Source organism: Myotis daubentonii, chromosome 2 (assembly GCF_963259705.1).
Source record: "Myotis daubentonii chromosome 2, mMyoDau2.1, whole genome shotgun sequence".
Taxonomy (NCBI): domain Eukaryota; kingdom Metazoa; phylum Chordata; class Mammalia; order Chiroptera; family Vespertilionidae; genus Myotis; species Myotis daubentonii.
The window spans coordinates 130,811,180-130,831,020 of NC_081841.1; the positions used below are offsets into that span (position 1 = coordinate 130,811,180).

Below are 19,841 nucleotides of genomic sequence, written 5' to 3' on the forward strand. Positions count from 1 at the left end.
CTAGGGTGGGAAATTATCATTTTTAATCTTTCATATTTTAGCCTACATTTTCTTCTAGTTCCATTGTTTCTCTTATTTGGTTCATTCAACAGAAAGCATCCTAACTGATAATTGTCATACTGCCTCTAATTGGGTCATATATGCATCCCTGACCATACATAATGGGAATGTGATGTGTGATTGGCCTCAGCCTCAATGCCCCAATCCACTTCTGCAGTGGGATGAGTTTATCCCATCTGACTACATGGACTGAGTGTGGAGAAAGGGGAAGAATATCTACTGGGAAATGAGGATATGGTTTCCATTAAATAGTGAAATAGATACTGTGAAGGAAAAACATCATGTGTCCAGTACTTTATCCTTTTGAATGTGCCTTTTATTACAGAGTGGCCTGAAATTGTCAGTATAGTAAATTAAGGAGTTGTGATTTGTTACTTGGTCTGGTAGCCCAGAATATATAACTTTGAAGGTTTTAAATCAAAGGCAGAGCTGCTATGCTATTGAATCATCTCGTTAGCCTATGAATCAATATGTTTCCTCAATTAGGGCCTCATATCTCCAGCTTTGGAACATCAGCCATTTCAAGAAAAGTGGCTCATGGCCAAGACAGACAAAGGCTGGGTTGCTTAATAATCTAGTACTCTCAAAGGATATTGGGAAACCCGGGCAGCTTTTAAGTGGCATGTGCCATCCCACAGGCCCGGTGTTTTTTTCTGGCCCCTTTCCTCATACCCCTGAAATTCATTTGGTCTCATGGCTCTCAGACTCAGCCTGGTATGTAGAACAGTGGGGTCTCAGGTCAGGTTGTGTCTAGTGATTTCAATTGTGCTGTTGGCTGGAATTCCATCTGTCAAGCAGGTTTTACAGTCAGCCATTCGATAGCAGTAGGGTTAGCCCATGAAACTGGATTTCCTGCATATCTGGAAACAGGAGCACCCCTGGAGATCTGACATGCTCTGAGAAAATTAGGAGTTAGTTTTAGCTATTCCTGGTTAGTCTCTGTTGAACCTAATGTATTCCAACACTTGAGGATAAAACACCCCCCCCCCACACACACACAGAAAGAATAATTTATTTTTTTATTGTGAAGTTAAGTAACTTCATGGGAAGAGAATCTAATCAACATTGAACTATTTACTTGTCTCCACAGTAATTTTCTCTTTGTCAATTGACAGACATGGATTTTTATTTACTTATAATTAGTGTGAGCATACTAATTTTTGTTTAAGAAAGGTTTTCTTTACCTTGGCATTATGATTTGTTTTCATAGATGGAAAAAAAAAATCAGTGAGAAGGAGAAGGAATCATCCCTGGAGAGTTGGGAGGAATATATGGGGTCATACTCTCCCAGAGTTAAAGAAACCTTAAAGGACCCTGAACCCCTCCCCACATCTTTGATAACTGCCTTTTTAGACTGATAGTCACTGGAGCAGCTTTCCCAAGAGAGCAAGGACCTCTCCCAATTTCACTCCCCAACACCCAGGGGGGACCCTCCCTTACAAAGGAAAAATGAAATCCATCCTTTAGGTGTGCTAGGATCCACTTGTCTGCCATGGGCCTATACCTTTGCCCCTTGCTTTACTATGTTAGGTTATTTCACTGGTTTCCCTCACAGGAAGGAAGTGGAAATGATGCCCCTCTGGGACAGTCCTCCATATCATTCCCTCTAATGTCTTTTTTTTTTTAAGTGCAATTGCACACCAATAGTTTCTAATCTATCAAAACATAAGTTAAGGAAGTAGTGAAGTTAGGTTTAATTAAAACCACAATTATTTGTACAGCTGTCCGGGGTTCATGGCTTGTAAAAGAATTTAGCTTCAAACCCTGCTGCCTAAGTCCTTTGGGAGTTTCACACAAAACCCTTTATGCTCCACCTGGGCAGTGCCTACCCCAGTTTCACCAGTCACTTCAGGAGCAGGCCTGGAGGGCTTCGCCCTGATGCCACTCCCATGGTCAGGCTCTCCAAGCACCTGTTGCATGGGGCAACTCGGAGAACTGCAGAACTTTGAGATACAGTCATTTTCTTTTGTTTGGGGGGCCTAGAGGCCTTTAAGGATACTTCAAGAAATTCCTGAAAATTCTCCTAGGGCTGTGAGAAAGGGAGAGAGAAGAATCAGGCACAGTCTTCCTTTGTGAGCTTTTCTCTGGTTCTTTACACTTTCACTCCCAGGAGGGTCTTTTATGTTCCTCCCACCCCCAGCCCCAGAGCGTTAATGGACATTGGCAAGCATCTTTCAAAGGAGATGGGGGTGGGGTAATGCTGCAGATATGTATGCACATAGCGGCATGTTTTCTCAGCAGGACCCCAGAGAGGAGGATGAATTAGAGCTCAGCATCTGGCTGATTTTCAAGTGCCCGTGCAGCAGCGCTTCCAGCAGCCTGGATCTGAACAAGGCGATTTGGACTTTAAGCAAATGCACTGGTCAGCGCGGATCACTGACCGCGGGCCAGGGGCGGGGCCAGCGCCACAAGTCCAGAGGCCTGGAAGCCTGGGAGCCGCGGGTTAGGAAATGTGACCCAGCCGACCTCAAACACCCACCTCCTCCCTCACTCGCTGCCCCACCTGCCTGCGGAGCGCACAGAGCCAGCCAAGGAGACGATGGCCAGCCCTGCGCCCTTAGTGGCCTCCATCAGCCACCAAATGTTGGCTTTGCAGACCTTGCAGCTCCTGCAGCAGGAGTGGGGCTGGGGGGACGGTCCGGGCGCCCATAGAAATTCGCGCGACCTGGACCAAGTGTCTGCTGCCCCAGCGCATCGCTCAAGCCCGCGGCGGGCCCCGGGCGGGGCTGGGGCGGGAGGAGGGCAGCAGAGGCCAGGGATTGAGGAATGGGGAGCCTGGGGGCAGGCGAGCTCCTCCGAGGTAGGAGTAGTGCCAGGTGCCAAGGGGGGAGCAGAGCTGCTGCCCTGCCCCCAGGGCCGCGGGCCATGCACCCTGGCGCGGATGGCAGTGCGCAGTGCACTGGCCCGCGTGGTGGACTCGACCTCAGAGCTGGTCAGTGTGGAGCAGACGTTGCTGAGTCCCCTGCTGCAGGAGCGATCCTTCCCCATCCACCTGAAGGTGAGTCTGGCCTCCAGCACCCCCCTCAGGAGCCGGATCCCCCTGCTGGCATGGCTGCAGGGCCCAGATGGAGGCTGGGTGGGGTCACAGGATCCCAAGCTGAGCTGCTCACTGCTCCCCTGCTCCCCGGAGAGTGAAGGGGTGGGGATAGGAGGAGGACTCCGCACTTATGGCAGGGAACTCAGAGTGGGGAGTGAGGGGTGGGTGCGGAGGTGCCCACTGGGGCCGCCTAAGTATGGAGCAGAGAAGCGGAGAGGCCTTGCCAAAGGCCTCTGGAACTCCTTCCTCTCTTACATAGTAAATCAGCTTCCTGCTCCAGCTGAAGGCCCTTTCCACAGGCATGGAGGACAGCTTCCCCACTCCCCCTTCCAACTTAATAACCCTTCTTCCAGGGCCGTAAATACACGTATTAAGTCCCCACTGCCTTCTGTATGACAAAATCACCTACATTAATTTAAAGTCCTTTGAAAGTTATGAATCACAGTTATTTTTGCATGCATGGAGTTTCCCACAGAGCTCGGGGACCTTAGAGAGTCTAAATTCTCATAAAGTGAGATAAGAGTGGCGTGGATCCCTAGTGTTGAAGCGTGAATTCTATAGGTCTTTTTTATCATATACTTTATTTTTTTTAAAGTTTATTTTTATTGATTTCAGAGGAATGGAGAGGAAGAGAGAGATAGAAACATCAATGATGAGCGGGAATCATTGATTGGCTGCCTCCTGCACGTTGGACCAAGCCTGCAACCCAGACATGTGCCCTTGACCAGAATCAAACCTGGGACCCTTCCATCCGCAGGCCAACACTCTATCCACTGAGCCAAACTGGCTAGGGCAAAGCACGAATTCTAATGCTAACCTCCTACCAAGTCACGCACCTCTTGTTTGTGGAGTGAATTTTCTTCTTAAGATACCCAACTGTCAGGAAACAGAGCAGCTGCCTCCCAGGCGGAGAAGGATCCTGGAAATCTGGGGGTCTGGGTTACAGTGTTGGTCTTGACATTAATTAACCTAACCGGTGGTTTAAGGTCACAATCTCTTGGAGGCCTTGTGGCTTTCCAGTTTTGACTTGGAGTATTGCATCATTCATTTCCCTTGGGAGTCTAGCAGAAGGAACTGGGAAGGAATGATGAAGAAAGCTTAGAGAACTTCTCAAGAATTGCTATTTGCGCTTTACAAGCCAAGGTTTGGGAAAAAAAAATAGCTACATATTAGATTGCATACCCACTATAAAAGACTGATTTAAAAACCAAACATAATAAAGCATATCATACATCCAAATAAGCATTATTACTCTACCTTAGGGTTTCTCAGCCTCTGCTTTATTGACATTTTGTGCTGGACAATGTTGTGGGGGTTTGTCCTGTGCCTCTATCCAGTAGATGCCAGCGGCATACCTCCCTGGCGCCCTACTCCCTCCCCCCCCCACCTTGAGTTGATAAAACCAAATATTGCCAAATGTGTGTGCATGAGAGGGAAAGCTGGGATGCCTCCAGATGCGAAGCACTGCTCCATTCACCTTAGAAAATTAAAAAATGAAGCTGCATTTCACCAATGCTCTTGAGTTAAGATGCATCTTTTTATGTACTTCCAAGAAATAAAAAAAAAATCCTGCCAATTATATTATGACAGACCTTTGATTGTAAGATAGCCTCATTTCAGAGATTTTTTTGAAATGGAAAAAAATGTACATCCTAGAATTGATGAAATAGGAAGCATTGTATGATATTAGGAGCATATACAAGACATAGAGGCTGGCAAAAGGAGAGACCGAGTGATCAGTTTTACCTAAGGTGATCCTGGCAGGTTTCTTGTAGGAGGTAACCTTTTAAAAAAGTGAATGTTTGCTCCCCAGGCATTAAAGGGAAAACATATTTTAAGGGAGCTGTATGATCTAAGATCCAGAAGCAATGCAAGGGCATGAGTTTGGGGGAATTAAAATTAGTTCACTATGGCAGAAGGCAAAAAATGGCATGAAGGCAGAGAAACCCTCTCCATAATAACAATGGGTACTTTGCAGTACTTTACTCTTTTTTTTATTGTTTAAAGTATTACATATGTCTCCCTTTCCCCCAATTGACCCCCCCCCGCCCCTGCTGCTACTCCCAACCCCCAGGGCAAGCCCCCACCTCCCCAGTGTCTGTGTCCATTGGTTATGCTAATATGCATGCATACAAGTCCTTTGGTTGATTTCTAACCACCCCTCCTCCCCTGCCTTCTCTCTGAGGGTGGACTGTCTGTTCAGTGCTACCTTGTCTCTTTTTGTTCATCAGTTTATGTTGATCATTATATCACACAAATGAGTGAGATCATGTGGTATTTATCTTTCTCTGACTGGCTTATTTCGCTTAGCATTATGCTCTCCAGTTCCATCCATGCTGTTGCAAATGGTAAAAGTTCCTTCTTTTTTACAGCAGCGTAGTGTTCCATTGTGTAGATGTACCACAGTTTTCTAATCCACTTATCTGCTGATGGGCACATAAGGCTGCTTCCAAATCTTAGCTATTGTAAATTGTGCTGTTATGAACATAGGGGTGCATATATCCTTTCTGATTGGTGTTTCTGTTTTCTTGAGATATATTCCTAGAAGTGGGATTACTGGGTCAAATGGAAGTTCCATTTTTAACTTTTTGAGGAAACTTCATACTGTTTTACAGAGTGGCTGCACCAGTCTGCATTCCCACCAGCAGTGCACTAGAGTTCCCTTTTCTCCACATCCTTGCCAGTACTTTTCCTTTGTTGATTTGTTTATGATAGCCATTCTGACAGGTGTGAGATGGTACCTCATTGCTGTTTTGATTTGCATCACTCAGATGATTAGTGACTTTGAGCATGTTTTCATATGTCTCATGTCCTCTTTGAAAAAGTGTCTATTTAGGTCCTTTGCCCATTTTTTTATTGGGTTGTTTATCTTCTTTTTGTGAAGTTGTATGAGTTCCCTGTAAATCTTGGAGATTAAACCCTTATCAGAGATAACATTGGCAAATATGTTCTCCCATGCAGTGGGCTTTCTTGTTGTTTTGTGGATGGTTGCTTTTGCTGTGCAGAAGCATTTTATTTTGATGTAGTCCCATTTGTTTATTTTCTCCTTAGTTTTCATTGCCCTAGGAGCTGTATCGGTAAAGATATTGCTATGACATATGTCTGATATTTTGCTACCTATGGAGTCTTCTAAGATTTTTATGGTTTCCCATCTTACATTTAAGTCCTTTAGCCATTTTGACTTTGTTTTTGTGTATGGAATAAGTTGTTGATCTAGTTTCATTTTTTTGCATGTATCTGACCAATTTTCTCAGTACCATTTATTGAAGAGACTGTCTTGACTCCATTGTATCCTCTTGCCTCCTTTATCAAATATTAGTTGAGCATAATGGCTTGGGTCTATTTCTGGGTTCTCTGTTCTGTTCCACTGGTCTATATGTCTGTTCTTGTGCCAGTACCAGGAAGTTTTGAGAACTGTGGCTTTGTAATATAGCTTGATATCTGGTATTGTGATCCATCCAACTTTGGTCCTCTTTCTCAGGATTGTGTGGCTATTAGGGATCTTTTTTTTTTCCAGATGAATTTTTGGAGAGTTTGTTCTAGTCTGTGAAATATGCCGTTGGTATTTTAATGGGGATTGCATTGGATGTATAAATTGTTTTGGGTAGTATGGACATTTTAATGATGTTGATTCTACCAATCCATGAACATGGTATGTTCTTCCATTTGTTTATGTGTTCCTCTATCTCTTGTCTCAATGTCCTATAGTTTTCTGAGTACAGGTCTTTTACCTCCTTAGTTAAGTTTATTCCTAGGTATCTTAATGTTTTTGGTGCAATGGTAAATGGGATTGTTTCTTTAGTTTCTTTTCTGTGAGCTCATTGTTGGTGTATAAAAAAACCATAGATTTCTGGGTGTTGATTTTGTATCCTGCTACATTGCTGAATTCATTTATTAAGTCTACTAGTTTTTTTATGGAGTCTTTGGGGTTTTCTATGTACAGTATTATGTCATCTGCAAATAATGACAGTTTTACTTCTTCTTTTCCAATTTGGATGCCTTTTATTTATTCTTCTTATCTGATCGCTATGGCTAGCACTTTCAATACTATATTGAACAGGAGTAGTGAAAGTGGGCATCCTTGTCTTGTTCCTGTTCTTAGGGGGAATGGATTTAGTTTTTGCCCATTGAGTATGATGTTGGCTATAGGTTTGCTATATCAAGCTTTTATTATGTTGAGGTATGATCCCTCTATTCCCACTTTGCTGAGAGTTTTTAACAAGAAAGGGTGTAGAATTTTATCAAATGCCTGTTCTGCATCAATTGATATGATTATGTGATTTTTATCTCTTGATTTGTTTATGTGATGAATCACATTTATTGATTTGCGGATATTGTACCATCCTTGCATCCTCAGAATAAATCCCACTTGGTCATGGTGTATGATCTTTCTAATGTAATGCTGAATCCGATTTGCTAGGATTTTGTTGAAGATTTTAGCATCTATGTTCATTAAGGATACTGGCCTATAGTTCTCTTTCTTTGTGGCGTCTTTATCTGGTTTTGGAATTAGGGAAATGCTGGCTTCATAGAAAGAGCTTGGAAGTGTTCCTTCCTCTTGAATTTTTTGGAATAGTCAGAGGAGGAGAGGTTTTAGTTCTTCTTTGAATTCTTGGTAGAACTCCCTGTAAAGCTGTCCAGACCAGGGCTTCTGTTTGCTGGAAGATTTTTGATTACTGCTTCAATTTCTTTGGTAGTTTTTGGCCTATTCAGGTTTTTTTATTCTTCCTGATTGAGTTTTGGAAACTTGTATTTTTCTAGGAATATGTCTATTTCATGTAGGTTATCCAGTTTGTTGGAATAGAGTTGTTCATAGTACTTTTTAAAAAAATAATCCTTTGTATTTCTATGGGATTTGTTGTCACTTCACCTCTTTCATTTCTGATTTTGTTTATTTGGGTCCTCTCTCTTTGCTTTTTGGTGAGCCTGGCTAGAGGTTCATCAATTTTTTTTATCCTTCCAAAGAACCAGCTCTTGGTTTCCTTGATCTTTTGTATTCTTTTTTTGGTCTCTATGTCATTTATTTCTGCTCTAATCTTTATTATCTCCTTCCTTCTGCTCACTGTGGGCTTTTCTTGTTGCTCTCTTTCTAATTCTTTGAATTGTAGAATTAGATAATTTATTACCATTTTTTCTTGTTTTTTGAGGTAGGCCTGTAGAGCTATGAACTTCCCTCTCAAGACTGCTTTCACCATGTTCCATAGGTTTTGGATTGTTGTGCTTTCATTGTCATTTGTTACTGGGATGTTTTTTATTTCTTCTTTGGTAACCCAATAGTTGTTTAATAGCATGTTATATAGCCTCTGTTTGATTTTTTTCATTGTTTTTATTATAGTTCATTTCTAAGTTTATGCCATTGTGATCTGAGAAGATGCTTGATATGATTTCTATCTGCTTAAATTTGAAGAGATTTGCCTGTGTCCCAATATGTGGTCTATCTTTGAAAATGTCCCATGTGTACTTGAGAAGAATGTATATTCTATATCTTTGGTGTGAAATATTCTGAAAATGTCAATTTATTCCATCTGATCTAGTGATTCATTTAGAATTGATGTTTCTTTGCTGATTTTTGTTTAGAGGATTTACCCAGTGGTGTCAATGGGATATTAAAGTCCCCTACTATGACTGTATTGCTGTCTATCTCTCCCTTGATATCTTCCAGAAGATTTTTTATGTATTTGGGTGCTCTTGTACTGGCTGCATATATGTTTACCAGAGTTATATCCTCTTGTAGAATTGCTCCCTTTAGTATTATGAAGTGGCCTTCCTTATCTCTTGTTATGGCCTTCACTTTGAGTTCTAACTTGTCAGATATAAGAGCTACTACCCCAGCCTTTTTTTCATTTCTATTCACCGAGAACATTTTTTCCCATCCCTTCACTATCATTCTGTGTTTGAATCCTTTGTTCTGAGGTGGGTCTCTTGTAGACAGCAGATATATGTTTTCTTATCCATTCAGCTACCCAATGGCTTTTAATGGGAGCATTTAGTCCATTTACATTTAAGGTTATTATTATTTTTTAAATTGTTTTATTGCTAAAAGTATTACAAAGAGTATTACATATGTCTCCTTTTTTCTCTGCCCTTAACAATCTCCTGGCCTCCCCTACCCCCCAGTGTCTTATGTCCATTGGTTATGCTTATATGCATGCATATAAGTCCTTCGGTTGATCTCTTACCCCTCCCCTCTCCTACCCCTAACCCTCCTCAGCCTTCCTGCTGTAGTTTGACAGCCTGTTCGAGGCTGCTCTGCCTCTGTATCTATTTTTGTTCCTCAGTTTATAATGGTCTTTATTATCCATAAATGAGTGAGAACATGTGGTATTTTTCCTTCATTGAATGGCTTATTTCACTTAGCATAATGCTCTCCAGTTCCATCCATGCTGTTGCAAATGGTAAGAATTCCTTCTTTTTTACAGCAGCATAGTATTCCATCATGTAGATGTACCACAGTTTTCTAATCCATTCATCTGCTGATGGGCAATTAGGCTGTTTCCAGATCCTAGCTATGGTGAATTGTGCTGCTATGAACATAGGGGTGCATATATCCTTTCTGATTGGTGTTTCTGTTTTCTTGGGATATATTCCTAGAAGTGGGATCACGGGGTCAAATGGGAGTTCCATTTTTAGTTTTTTGAGGAAACTCCATACTGTCTTCCATAGTGGCTGCACCAGTCTGCATTCCCACCAGCAGTGCACAAGTGTTCCTTTTTTTCCACATCCTCTCCAGCACTTGTCATTTGTTGATTTGTTGATGATAGCCATTCTGACAGGTGTGAGATGGTACCTCATTGTTGTTTTGATTTGCATTTCTCGGATGATTAGTGACTTTGAGCATGTTTTCATATGTCTCTTGGATTTCTGAATGTCCTCTTTTGAAAAGTGTCTATTTAGGTCCTTTGCCCATTTTTTTTTATTGGATTGTTTATCTTCTTTTTGTTAAGTTGTATGAGTTCCCTGTAAATGTTGGAGATTAAATCCTTATTGGTGATAACATTGGCAAATATGTTCTCCCATGCAGTGGGCTTTCTTGTTGTTTTGTTGATGGTTTCTTTTGCTGTGCAAAAGCTTTTTATTTTGATGTAGTCCCATTTGTTTATTTTCTCTTTAGTTTCCAATGCCATAGGAGCTGTATCAGTGAAGAAATTGCTTCAGCATATGTCTGAGATTTTGTTGCCTTTGGATTCTTCTAGTATTTTTATGGTTTCCCGTCACACATTTAAGTCCTTTATCCATTTTGAGTTTATTTTTGTGTATGGTGTAAATTGGTGGTCTACTTTCAGGTTTTTTTGCATATATCTGTCCAATTTTCCCAACACCATTAATTGAAGAGACTATCTTGACTCCATTGTATGTTCTTGCCTCCTTTGTCAAATATTAATTGAGCATATTGGTTCGTGTCGATTTCTGGGCTATTCTATTTCATTGATCTATATGTCTGTTCTTGTGCCAGTACCGGGCAGTTTTGAGAACAGTGGCTTTGTAATACAGCTTGATATCTGGTATTGAGATTCCACCTACTTTGTTCTTTCTCAGGATTGCTGCTGCTATTCGGGATCTTTTTTAATTCCACATGAATTTTTGGAGAGTTCGTTCTAAGTCTGTGAAATATGTCGTTGGTATTTTAATGGGAAGTGCGTTGAATTTATAGGTTGCTTTGGGTAGTGTGGACATTTTAATGATGTTGATTCTACCAATCCAAGAACATGGTATGTTTTTCCATCTGTTTATATCTTCCTCTATTTCTTTTTTCAATGTCCTGTAGTTTTCTGAGTAGAGGTCTTTTACCTCTTTAGTTAAGTTTATTCCTAGGTAGCTTAATTTTTTTGGTGCGATGGTAAATGGGATTGTTTTTTTAGTCTCTCATTCTGTAAGTTCACTATTGGTATATAGAAATGCCATAGATTTTTTTTGTGGTTAATTTTGTATCCTGCTACATTGCCAAATTCATGTATTAAGTCTAATAGTTTTTTGATGGAATCTTTAGGATATTTTATGTCTAATATCATGTCATCTGCAAATAAGGACAGTTTTACTTCTTTTCCAATTTGGATGCCTTTTATTTCTTCTTCTTGTCTAATTGCAATGGCTAATACTTCCAGTACTATGTTGAACAGGAGTGGTGAGAGGGGGCATCCCTGTCTTGTTCCTGTTCTTAGGGGAAATGGTGTTAGTTTTTGTCAGTTGAGTATGATGTTGGCTGTGGGCCTGTCACATATGGCTTTTATTATGTTGAGGTATGATCCTTCTATTCCCACCTTGCTGAGAGTTTTTATCAAAAATGGGTGTTGGACTTTGCCAAATGCTTTTTTTGCATCAATTGATATGACTATGTGGTTTTTTTCTTTCAATTTTTTATTTGATGTATCACGTTTATTGATTTGCGGTTATTGTACCATCCTTGCATCCTGGGGATTAATTCTACTTGGTCATGGTGTATGATCTTCCTGATGTACTGCTGGATCCGATTTGCTAAGATTTTGTTGAGGATTTTGGCATCTATGTTCATTACGGATATTGGCCTGTAATTCTCTTTTATTGTGTTGTCTTTACCTGATTTTGGTATTAGGCTGATGCTGGCTTCATAGAATGAGCTTGGAAGTGTTTCTTCCTCTTGACTTTTTTGTAGTAGTCAGAGGAGGATAGGTTTTAGTTCTTCCTTGAATGTTTGGTAAAACTCCCCTGTGAAGCCGTCTGGTCCTGGGCTTTTGTTTGCTGGAAGCTTTTGATGACTGCTTCAATTTCTTCCATAGTTATTGGCCTATTGAGGTTTTTAGATTCCTTCTGATTGAGTTTTGGAATGTTGTATTTTTCTAGGAATATGTCCATTCCCTCCAGGTTGTCTAGTTTGTTTGAGTAGAGCTGTCCATAGTATTTTTTAACAATCATTTGTATTTCTGTGGGGTCTGTTGATATTTTGCCTCTATCATTTCTGATTTTGTTTATTTGGGTCCTCTCTCTGCTTCTTGGTGAGCCTGGCTAGAGGTTCATCAATCTTGTTTATCCTTTCAAAGAACCAGCTCTTTGTTTCATTGATTTTCTGTATTGTTTTTTTGGTCTCTATGTCATTTATTTCTGCTCTAATCTTTATTATCTCCTTCCTTCTGCTCACTCTGGGCTTTTCTTGTTGCTCTCTCTGTAGTTCTTTGAGATGTAGAGTTAGATGATTTACTAACATTTTTTCTTGTTTTTTTGAGATTGGTCTGTAGAGCTATAAACTTCCCTCTCAGGATTGCTTTCATTGTGTCCCATAGGTTTTGGATTGTTGTGTTTTCATTGTCATTAGTTTCCAGGATGATTATTTTTAACATATTTTATTTATTTTTTACAGAGAGGAAAAGAGAGGGATAGAGAGTTAGAAACATCTATGAGAGAGAAACATCGATCAGCTGCCTCCTGCACACCCCCTACTGGGGATGTGCCCGCAACCAAGGTACATCCCCTTGACCGGCTGACGCTCTATCCACTGAGCCAAGCCGGTTATGGCTCCAGGTGGGTCATGTTTTTTTGTTTTTTTTTTTTTTATCTATTCAGCCACTTGATGTCTTTTGATTGGTGCACTTAGTCCATTTACGTTTAAAATTATTATTGAAAGGTACTTGTTTGTAGCCATTCTATTTTTTGTGCCTGTTTTCTTTCTAAGTTTTTTATTTCTTCTTTTTACACCAGTCCCTTTAGCATTTCTTGCATTGCTGGCTTGGTGGTGATAAACTCCCTTAGCCTTTTTTTTGTCTGTGAAGCTTCTTATTTCCCCTTCAATTTTGAATGATAGCTTTGCTGGATAGAGTATTCTTGGATTCAGTCCTTTGCTTTGCATCACTTTTTAAATTTCAGTCCATTCTTTTCTGGCCTGATGTGTTTCTGTTGAGAAATCATTTGATAATCTAATGGGAGATCCCTTGTATGTAACTTTCCATCTCTCTCTTGCAGCCTTTAAGATTCTCTCTTTGTCCTGAACATTTGCTATGGTAATTATGATGTGTCTTGGTGTGGGTCTTTTCAGGTTCACCTTGTTTGGGACTCTCTGTGATTGTGTGACTTTTTTCTTCCCCACCTCAGGGAAGTTTTCTGATATTATTTCTTCCAATAGGTTTTCTAACCCTTGTTCCTCTTTCTGTTGTTCTGGCACCCCTATTATTCGTATGTTGTTTTGTTTCATGTTGTCCCATAGCTCCCTTAGTTTCTCCTCCTGTCTTTTAATTTTTTTCTCCAATTGCAGTTCTGTTTGGGTGTGTTTTGCTTCCCTGTCTTCTAATTCACTAATTCGGTCCTCTGCATCTCCTAGTCTACTGTTGAAACTTTCAATGGTGTTTTTTATTGCAGCTATATCACTCTTCATTTCCTCTTGGTTCTTACCTAAGTTATTGATTTTTTCATCCATTTCTTTTTGATTCTTGCATAAGTTGTTGATTTTTTCCTCCATCCGGTTTATGCACTCTAGGACCCTTAATCTGAATTCTTTTTTTTTTTTGTCATGTTGCATGCCTCTGTTTCACTTAGCTGCTTTTCTGGCAAGTCCTCCTTTTCTTTCCTTTGGGGGTTTCTTTGTCTACCCATGTTTGATCTCACCGACATATCTAGATGTTGAGTCGTTCAGTGGCTGCTCTTTGGGTGGCAGTGGCTCCTCGGGCTGTGGTTGCTCCTCAGGCGGTTGTGGTAGCAGCTGCTCCTCATTTGGTAGCAGCTCCTCTGGTGGGTGCTGTTCACAGCTGTTGTGGCTCCTCTGGCTGGTGGGGGGAGGCTTCACACACAGCTGCTGTTCCTCAGACAGAGGGTGTGGTGATCACGAGGCTGCTGTTCCTTGGATCTTAAGGTTATTATTGATAAGTACTTGTTTGTCGCCATTTTTATATTCCTTTATGCTTGTATTCCTTCTTCCCTTCCTATTTATTCTTTTTATAGCAATCCTTTTAGCATTTCTTGCATTGCTGGCTTGGTGGTAATAAACTCCCTTATCCCTATTTTGTCTGTGAAGCTCCTGATTTCACCTTCAATTGTGAATGATAGCTTTGCTGGGTATAGTATTCTTGTATTTAGTCCCTTGCTTTGCATCATTTTGAATATTTCATTTCATTACCTTCTGGCATGACGTGTTTCTGTTGAGAAATCAGTTGATAGTCTAATGGGAGATCCCTTATAGGTAACTTTCTGTTTCTCCTTGGTAGCCTTTAAGATTCTTACTTTGTCATTGGTGTTTGCCTATTTAATTATGATGTATCTTGGCATTGGTCTTTTTGGGTTTATCTTGTTTGGGACTCTGTGAACTTCTTGGACTTGTGTGAGTTTTCTTCCCAATATCAGGGAAGTTTTCTGTCATAATTTCTTCAAACAGGTTTTCTATTCCTTGCTCTGTTTCCTATCCTTCTAGTACCCCTATTATGTGGATGTTGTTTTGTTTTGTGTTGTCTCATAGCTCCCTTAGGCTCTTCTGTTTTTCAAGTTTTTTTTTGTTTTGTTTTGTTTTTTTTTTTCCAATTGCTGCTCTGCTTGGGTGTTTTTTCCTACCTTGTCTTCTAGCTTATTGATTCTGGTCCTCAGCTTCTTCTAGTCTACTGTTGATGCTTTCTATTGTGTTCTTTATTGAAGCTATGTCATTCTTCATTTCTACTTGGTTCTTCTTCATTTCCTCTTGATTCTTACACATGTTGTTGATTTTGTCTTCCATCCTTATGACAATTGCTCTGAATTCTTTCTCTGACAAATTGCTTGCCTCCATTTTGTTTACTTCTTTTTCTGGTGATTTCCTCCTTTTCTTTCATATGGGGGCTGTTTCTTTGTCTCCCCATTTTTGCTCCTCTCAGGGTGTCTGGTTATGTGGCTCAGTATCTACCACACTGACCAAAAGGCACAAAATACAACTCAACAAGACACCACACAGAGGGAACAAAACACGAATGTATTCATGACACTGATAACCCAAATAAAGGTGACCACCAGAGAAAAGAGAATTAGGGGAGAGAAAAGAGTGCAAAAATGATATTCAGAAAAGAAAAAAAGGTAAGAGAGAAAAGCAAAAGAAAAAAATAACGGGAAAAATATACATATATGGGGAGAAAACTCCACAAAACCAACAACTAAACCAAAAAAATGAAACAACAAACACCCCAAGAAAAGAGGAGGGGAGCTCAATCTGAAGGGGCAGAACTTATTTCCAGAAGGTAAGGAAAAGGAATTGAATGAATGGGGGAATGGCCATGATTCAGTATAGAGGAGGTAGAAAGAGAATGAATGTACAAGAAGAAAAGTAAAAAACAAAATACTCAATTAAAAAATAATAAATAATAATTAAAAATATATTAAAAAGTATATATATATATAAACTCATATATATACATATATATAATAATAAAAAAATTCCCCTTTCTTTAATCTATCTATCTATTCATCTATTTTTGGAAAAGGAGAATAGAATAGAGAACAGATAGGCCTGAGTTTGGTGAGTGAAACTAATTAAACTATTAGTAGAAGAAGAGAACAAGCAAGGAGAGGGTAAACAAAAACATAAAATAAAAACCAAAAAACCAAAAAAACAAACTAATAATCAAGTAAACAACAACAACAAGAAGAAAAATTGGCTAGCGAAGAAAGAGAAAAGAGAAGGGTGCATGTACTTGGAGCAGGGGACAGGAAATTAGATATATGAGTAAGCCAACAGAGACTACTATAATATTAACACATCAATACAGCAGATAAAGATCAATTTTTAACAAGGAGTAAAAAGAAAGGAGAGAAACAAACTAAAGCAGGGACAGGAGAAGAGAAACAGGAAGAAAAAAGAGAGAAATGAGGAAGAAAGGATTGGCATAAAGGAATAAATGAGATAGAGTGGAATAATGATAAAAAAAATAGAATGTAGAACACTAATCCAAAAAATAGTGAAAGCTTAAAATAACAATAACAATAATAATAATAATAATAATAATAATAATAAATACTAAAAATAAAGTAAAGAGAAAAAAATTTAGTTTCTTAAGTAAAAGATAAAAAATTAAAAACTGAAGTAGTGAAGTTTATTCACTTCAGCTGAGGTTTAATGTCCCATGGGGGCTGGTTTAAGACCCCTCTTTACTGTTCTGTCTGCCACGTCTCAGTTTCCTCTTAGGTAGTCAGCACCGTGTTTAGTTCCTAGCGATTGACTGCTCCTCTGTGTCAGACTCCGCAGCCTTGGTTTCAGGCAGACAGGATCAATCTGCCCACTTTGTTTTCCTGTCTGCTTTCAGTTGTATTTACACAAGAGTCTATTTCTGACATGGCCTCTAGGTGGCGGTGTTTCTGTATTAGTTTCTGGAACCAAATGGTGCCCCCACACCTGCCATGAGGGCTCCCTGAGGGTATTCAGAAATCTTGTTTCCCTGCTGATCTCAAGGCTGGGTGCGACTGCGCTGCTAGGAGGGGTCTGGTCTTCAGGAGAAAAACGTTGATTCATGTTGGTTCAGGATTGGAGGGATCGGACTGTCCCAGAGCTGGCCTCCCGATCACCTCTCCCTATTTTGCTCCCCAGCTTCCACAAAGCCACCTTCCTCTGCACCGCAGCCTTGGTGGGTGTTTGTAATTGAAAGATCCTATGCACTGAGTTTAGTGAGTAAAAGCAAGGAAAATATAAAGACAGAAAATATAAAGACACGCTGCTGGTGTCCCCCCTCTCTCCCGCCACTGCACAGCCGATGCAGAACTTCAGGCTGCCTTTCTGAGCGCAGCCTCCCATGGCTGTGGGCTTAGATCTAGAGTCCCCCGCTGCCAGCAGCCCTGTGGACCCCCTTCCACAGTCAAGCACTACACTGTCCCCAAGGGACGTGGACTTGGTGCAGCACAGTCTCCCTCTGAGACTCTAGTCCCGGTTGCATGGGTCTCTCCTTCCAGCCCAGAACCCCAATCCCACCTCTTTCCAGGCGACCTCTGACCTTTCCGTCCACAGGTTGTCTCACCAGTTGTGTTTAATTCACCAATTCCGGGTGGATGTTATTCGATTCAGCTGTTTCTTCTGTCTGCTCCGTGAGAAGGTGCAGGACCCATCTGCCTATTTGGCCACCATTTTGTCTCACCCTGGACAAACTTTTTAGGAGCCCGTGGCCAGGGAGGCTGGAGTCTCCGTGTTCCTGAGTTCGCAGCCGAGGCAGCTGGTCCCTGGCCGGTGTGGCTGTAGGGTCCCGGGTGGTGTAAGAGGTCTCCCTGGATGGAGGTGAGGCTGGGCTCTTAGTCATAGCTGCTCTTTCCTTCAAGATGGTGTCTTTACTCTTTTCTTAAAGAAACCAATAATTTATATTCTTTTTGAACATTTAGAGTTTATCAAACATATGCAAAGAAAAAACATGAAATGAGTTTCTTTGTGGTGGATAAAAAGTGCTTACTAGTTCTGAGTCTTGTCAAATTTGGTGGAGAAGATGGAGTTGACCAGTTTGACAAATTTTTTTATAGCAGGAAACTGAGGCTCAGAGAAATATTAAGACTTTGCTGAAGATCCTGCTTCTCAGAAGTGATGGCCCATGATTCAAACATATTTTTATTGATTTTAGAGAGAGAGGAAGGGAGAGGGATAGAGAGATAGAAACATCAATCAGGGAGAGACATCAATCAGCTGCCTCCTGCATGCCCCCTACAAGGGATCGAACTCACAACCTGGGCATGTGCCCTGACTGGGGATAGAACTGGGGATCTCTTGGTTATGGATTGACACTCAACCACTGAGTGAGTGTCAAACATGTTTGAGGCCAGACATACTTTTTTGTGACTCTACCAAAATCACAGTGCTAGCTTAAACGGGTATTAAAAACATCACATTAAAGTAAAGTATGTGAGAGTGTTTAGTCGACAGAACACAGTCATGCATGCCCTGCACTACACACCACTTGGGATGTAACAGTCACATTATAGACTCTTAGGTCCGGCTGACATAACAAAATGCCACAGACTACGTTGCTTAAACCTCCAACATTTATTTTCTCACTGTTCTGGAGGCTAGGAAGTCCAAGATCAAGCAAGGTGGTAGTAAATTTGGTTTCTGGTGAAGGCTCTCTTCCTGGCTTGTAGATGGCCACTTTCTCACTGTGTCCTCACATGGCCTTTCCTCTGTGCATGTGGAAAGAGAGAGATCTCAAATGTCTCCTTCTTCTTCTCCTTCTCCTCCTCCTTCTTCTTCTTCTTCTTCTTCTTCTTCTTCTTCTTCTTCTTCTTCTTCTTCTTCTTCTTCTTCTTCTCCTTCTTCTTCTCTCTTTCTCTCTCTCTTTGGTTAATCCTCACTTGAGGATATTTTTTTTTCCATTGATTTTTAGACAGAGTATAACAGAGGGGAAATCACAGAGAGAAACATTGATGTGAGAGAGACACATCGATTGGTTGCTTCCTGCACATGCCCTGACCTGACCTGGGAGTTGAGCCTGCAATGGAGGCACATGCCCTTGACCAGAATCAAGCCTGAGACCCTTCAGTTCATGGACAGATGCTCCAACTACTGAGCCAAACCGGCTAGGACTCTTCCTCTTCTTAAAAGGACACCAATCCTATTGGATCTGGGGCCCACTCTCTGACATAATTTAACCTTAATTACCTCTCTAAAGGCCCTATCTCAAAATATAGTCACAAGGTGGTTAGGTGTTCAATATATGCATTTCTGGGGGGTGGGGCAAGGCAGGAGGAGGTGGGGAGACAAAATTCAGTCCATAACACTGGGTGATTTGTGTGCCTCCTTCCATGAGGGTGGCTTTACATAGTGACAAAAAGTACCAGGCAAATGTAGGAAAACATTGTCAAACTAGTAATCTAGCAAGAATGCTTTAGGCACCTGCAACCTAAAGGGAGTACAGAAATGTGTGGGACACCAGAAGGAAGGCTAGGATTTAAAAACTCCCCAAAATGACCAACTCACATAGAGACTATTAAACAGCCAATTATGAGGTCACTGATTGAGTTTTGTCTGTCTTCCTTTGAGAGTTAAAAATATTTATAGTTTCCAAGAGTTCTTTCTGTTCTGAAGCAAGTTTCATGGAAACTATGGCTGATGCCAACTTTCAGAGGAAAAAGAACTTTCCTGACATTGCAGATTTAACTTGCCTGTGAGTTCTCCATTTCATTTAGCTAATTTTGGTACCAATCATTCCATCACATTTAGTAGCCTTCACTGTTTTTTCATTCTACAAAGCAAAGCCAGTGGTTAGGAAACCATTGGCATTGGTTGCACAGTTATTGTTGTAATGCTCTTTAATTAGTGGAGCCAGTTTCTGCAAATTTGAAAATTGTGTCTTCAAAAATTATCCACATACTCTTGAAGAAAAAAATGCTTATGGTCATATGATTAATAGCCAAAGCCAGGAGGTTGCTATTGACTTGAGACAAAATTGTGCTTATGTTTTAGAAAAAGGCCCAGTGACTGCTATAGAAGTAGCTTAATTATAGTTTGTAATTCCTATTATGTGAATGATATGAGAATCAGGACATATAAACTTTCTGAAATTAAAATTTTGCAAAGAATATTGCAGAAAGGCTCTAAAACAAAACTACTTATGTTTAACATCTTGGTGGAAATGCTGCCATGCTCTGTTTTACAGTTTGGGGTTTGCCTTGTGAGCATACCTGAATCAAGTGCTTGTATCCATCACAAAGTGCTTTTCACAGACTTTCCTAATGAAAATGATGACGTACCCAAAGCACATGCATAAGGAACCTTAGTTACTTGTGGGGCATTGACACTGGGTACAGCACCAGTAAAAATCTTTAATTTCCTGTGGATGAGAGACATTTTATGGTGAAT

At 40.6% G+C, this 19,841-nt stretch overlaps 1 protein-coding gene across 1 annotated transcript in view; it reads left to right on the forward strand.

Moving 5' to 3' along the window:
• Nucleotides 1-2,569: 2,569 nt before the first annotated feature.
• Nucleotides 2,570-19,841, forward strand: part of DLEU7 (deleted in lymphocytic leukemia 7) — a 30,908-nt gene continuing 13,636 nt past the window's right edge. The window contains exon 1 of the mRNA XM_059681071.1: nucleotides 2,570-3,058. Within this exon, the coding sequence (XP_059537054.1) occupies nucleotides 2,600-3,058 (459 nt within the window). The 5' untranslated portion in view covers nucleotides 2,570-2,599. The remainder of the gene's footprint in view (nucleotides 3,059-19,841) is intronic.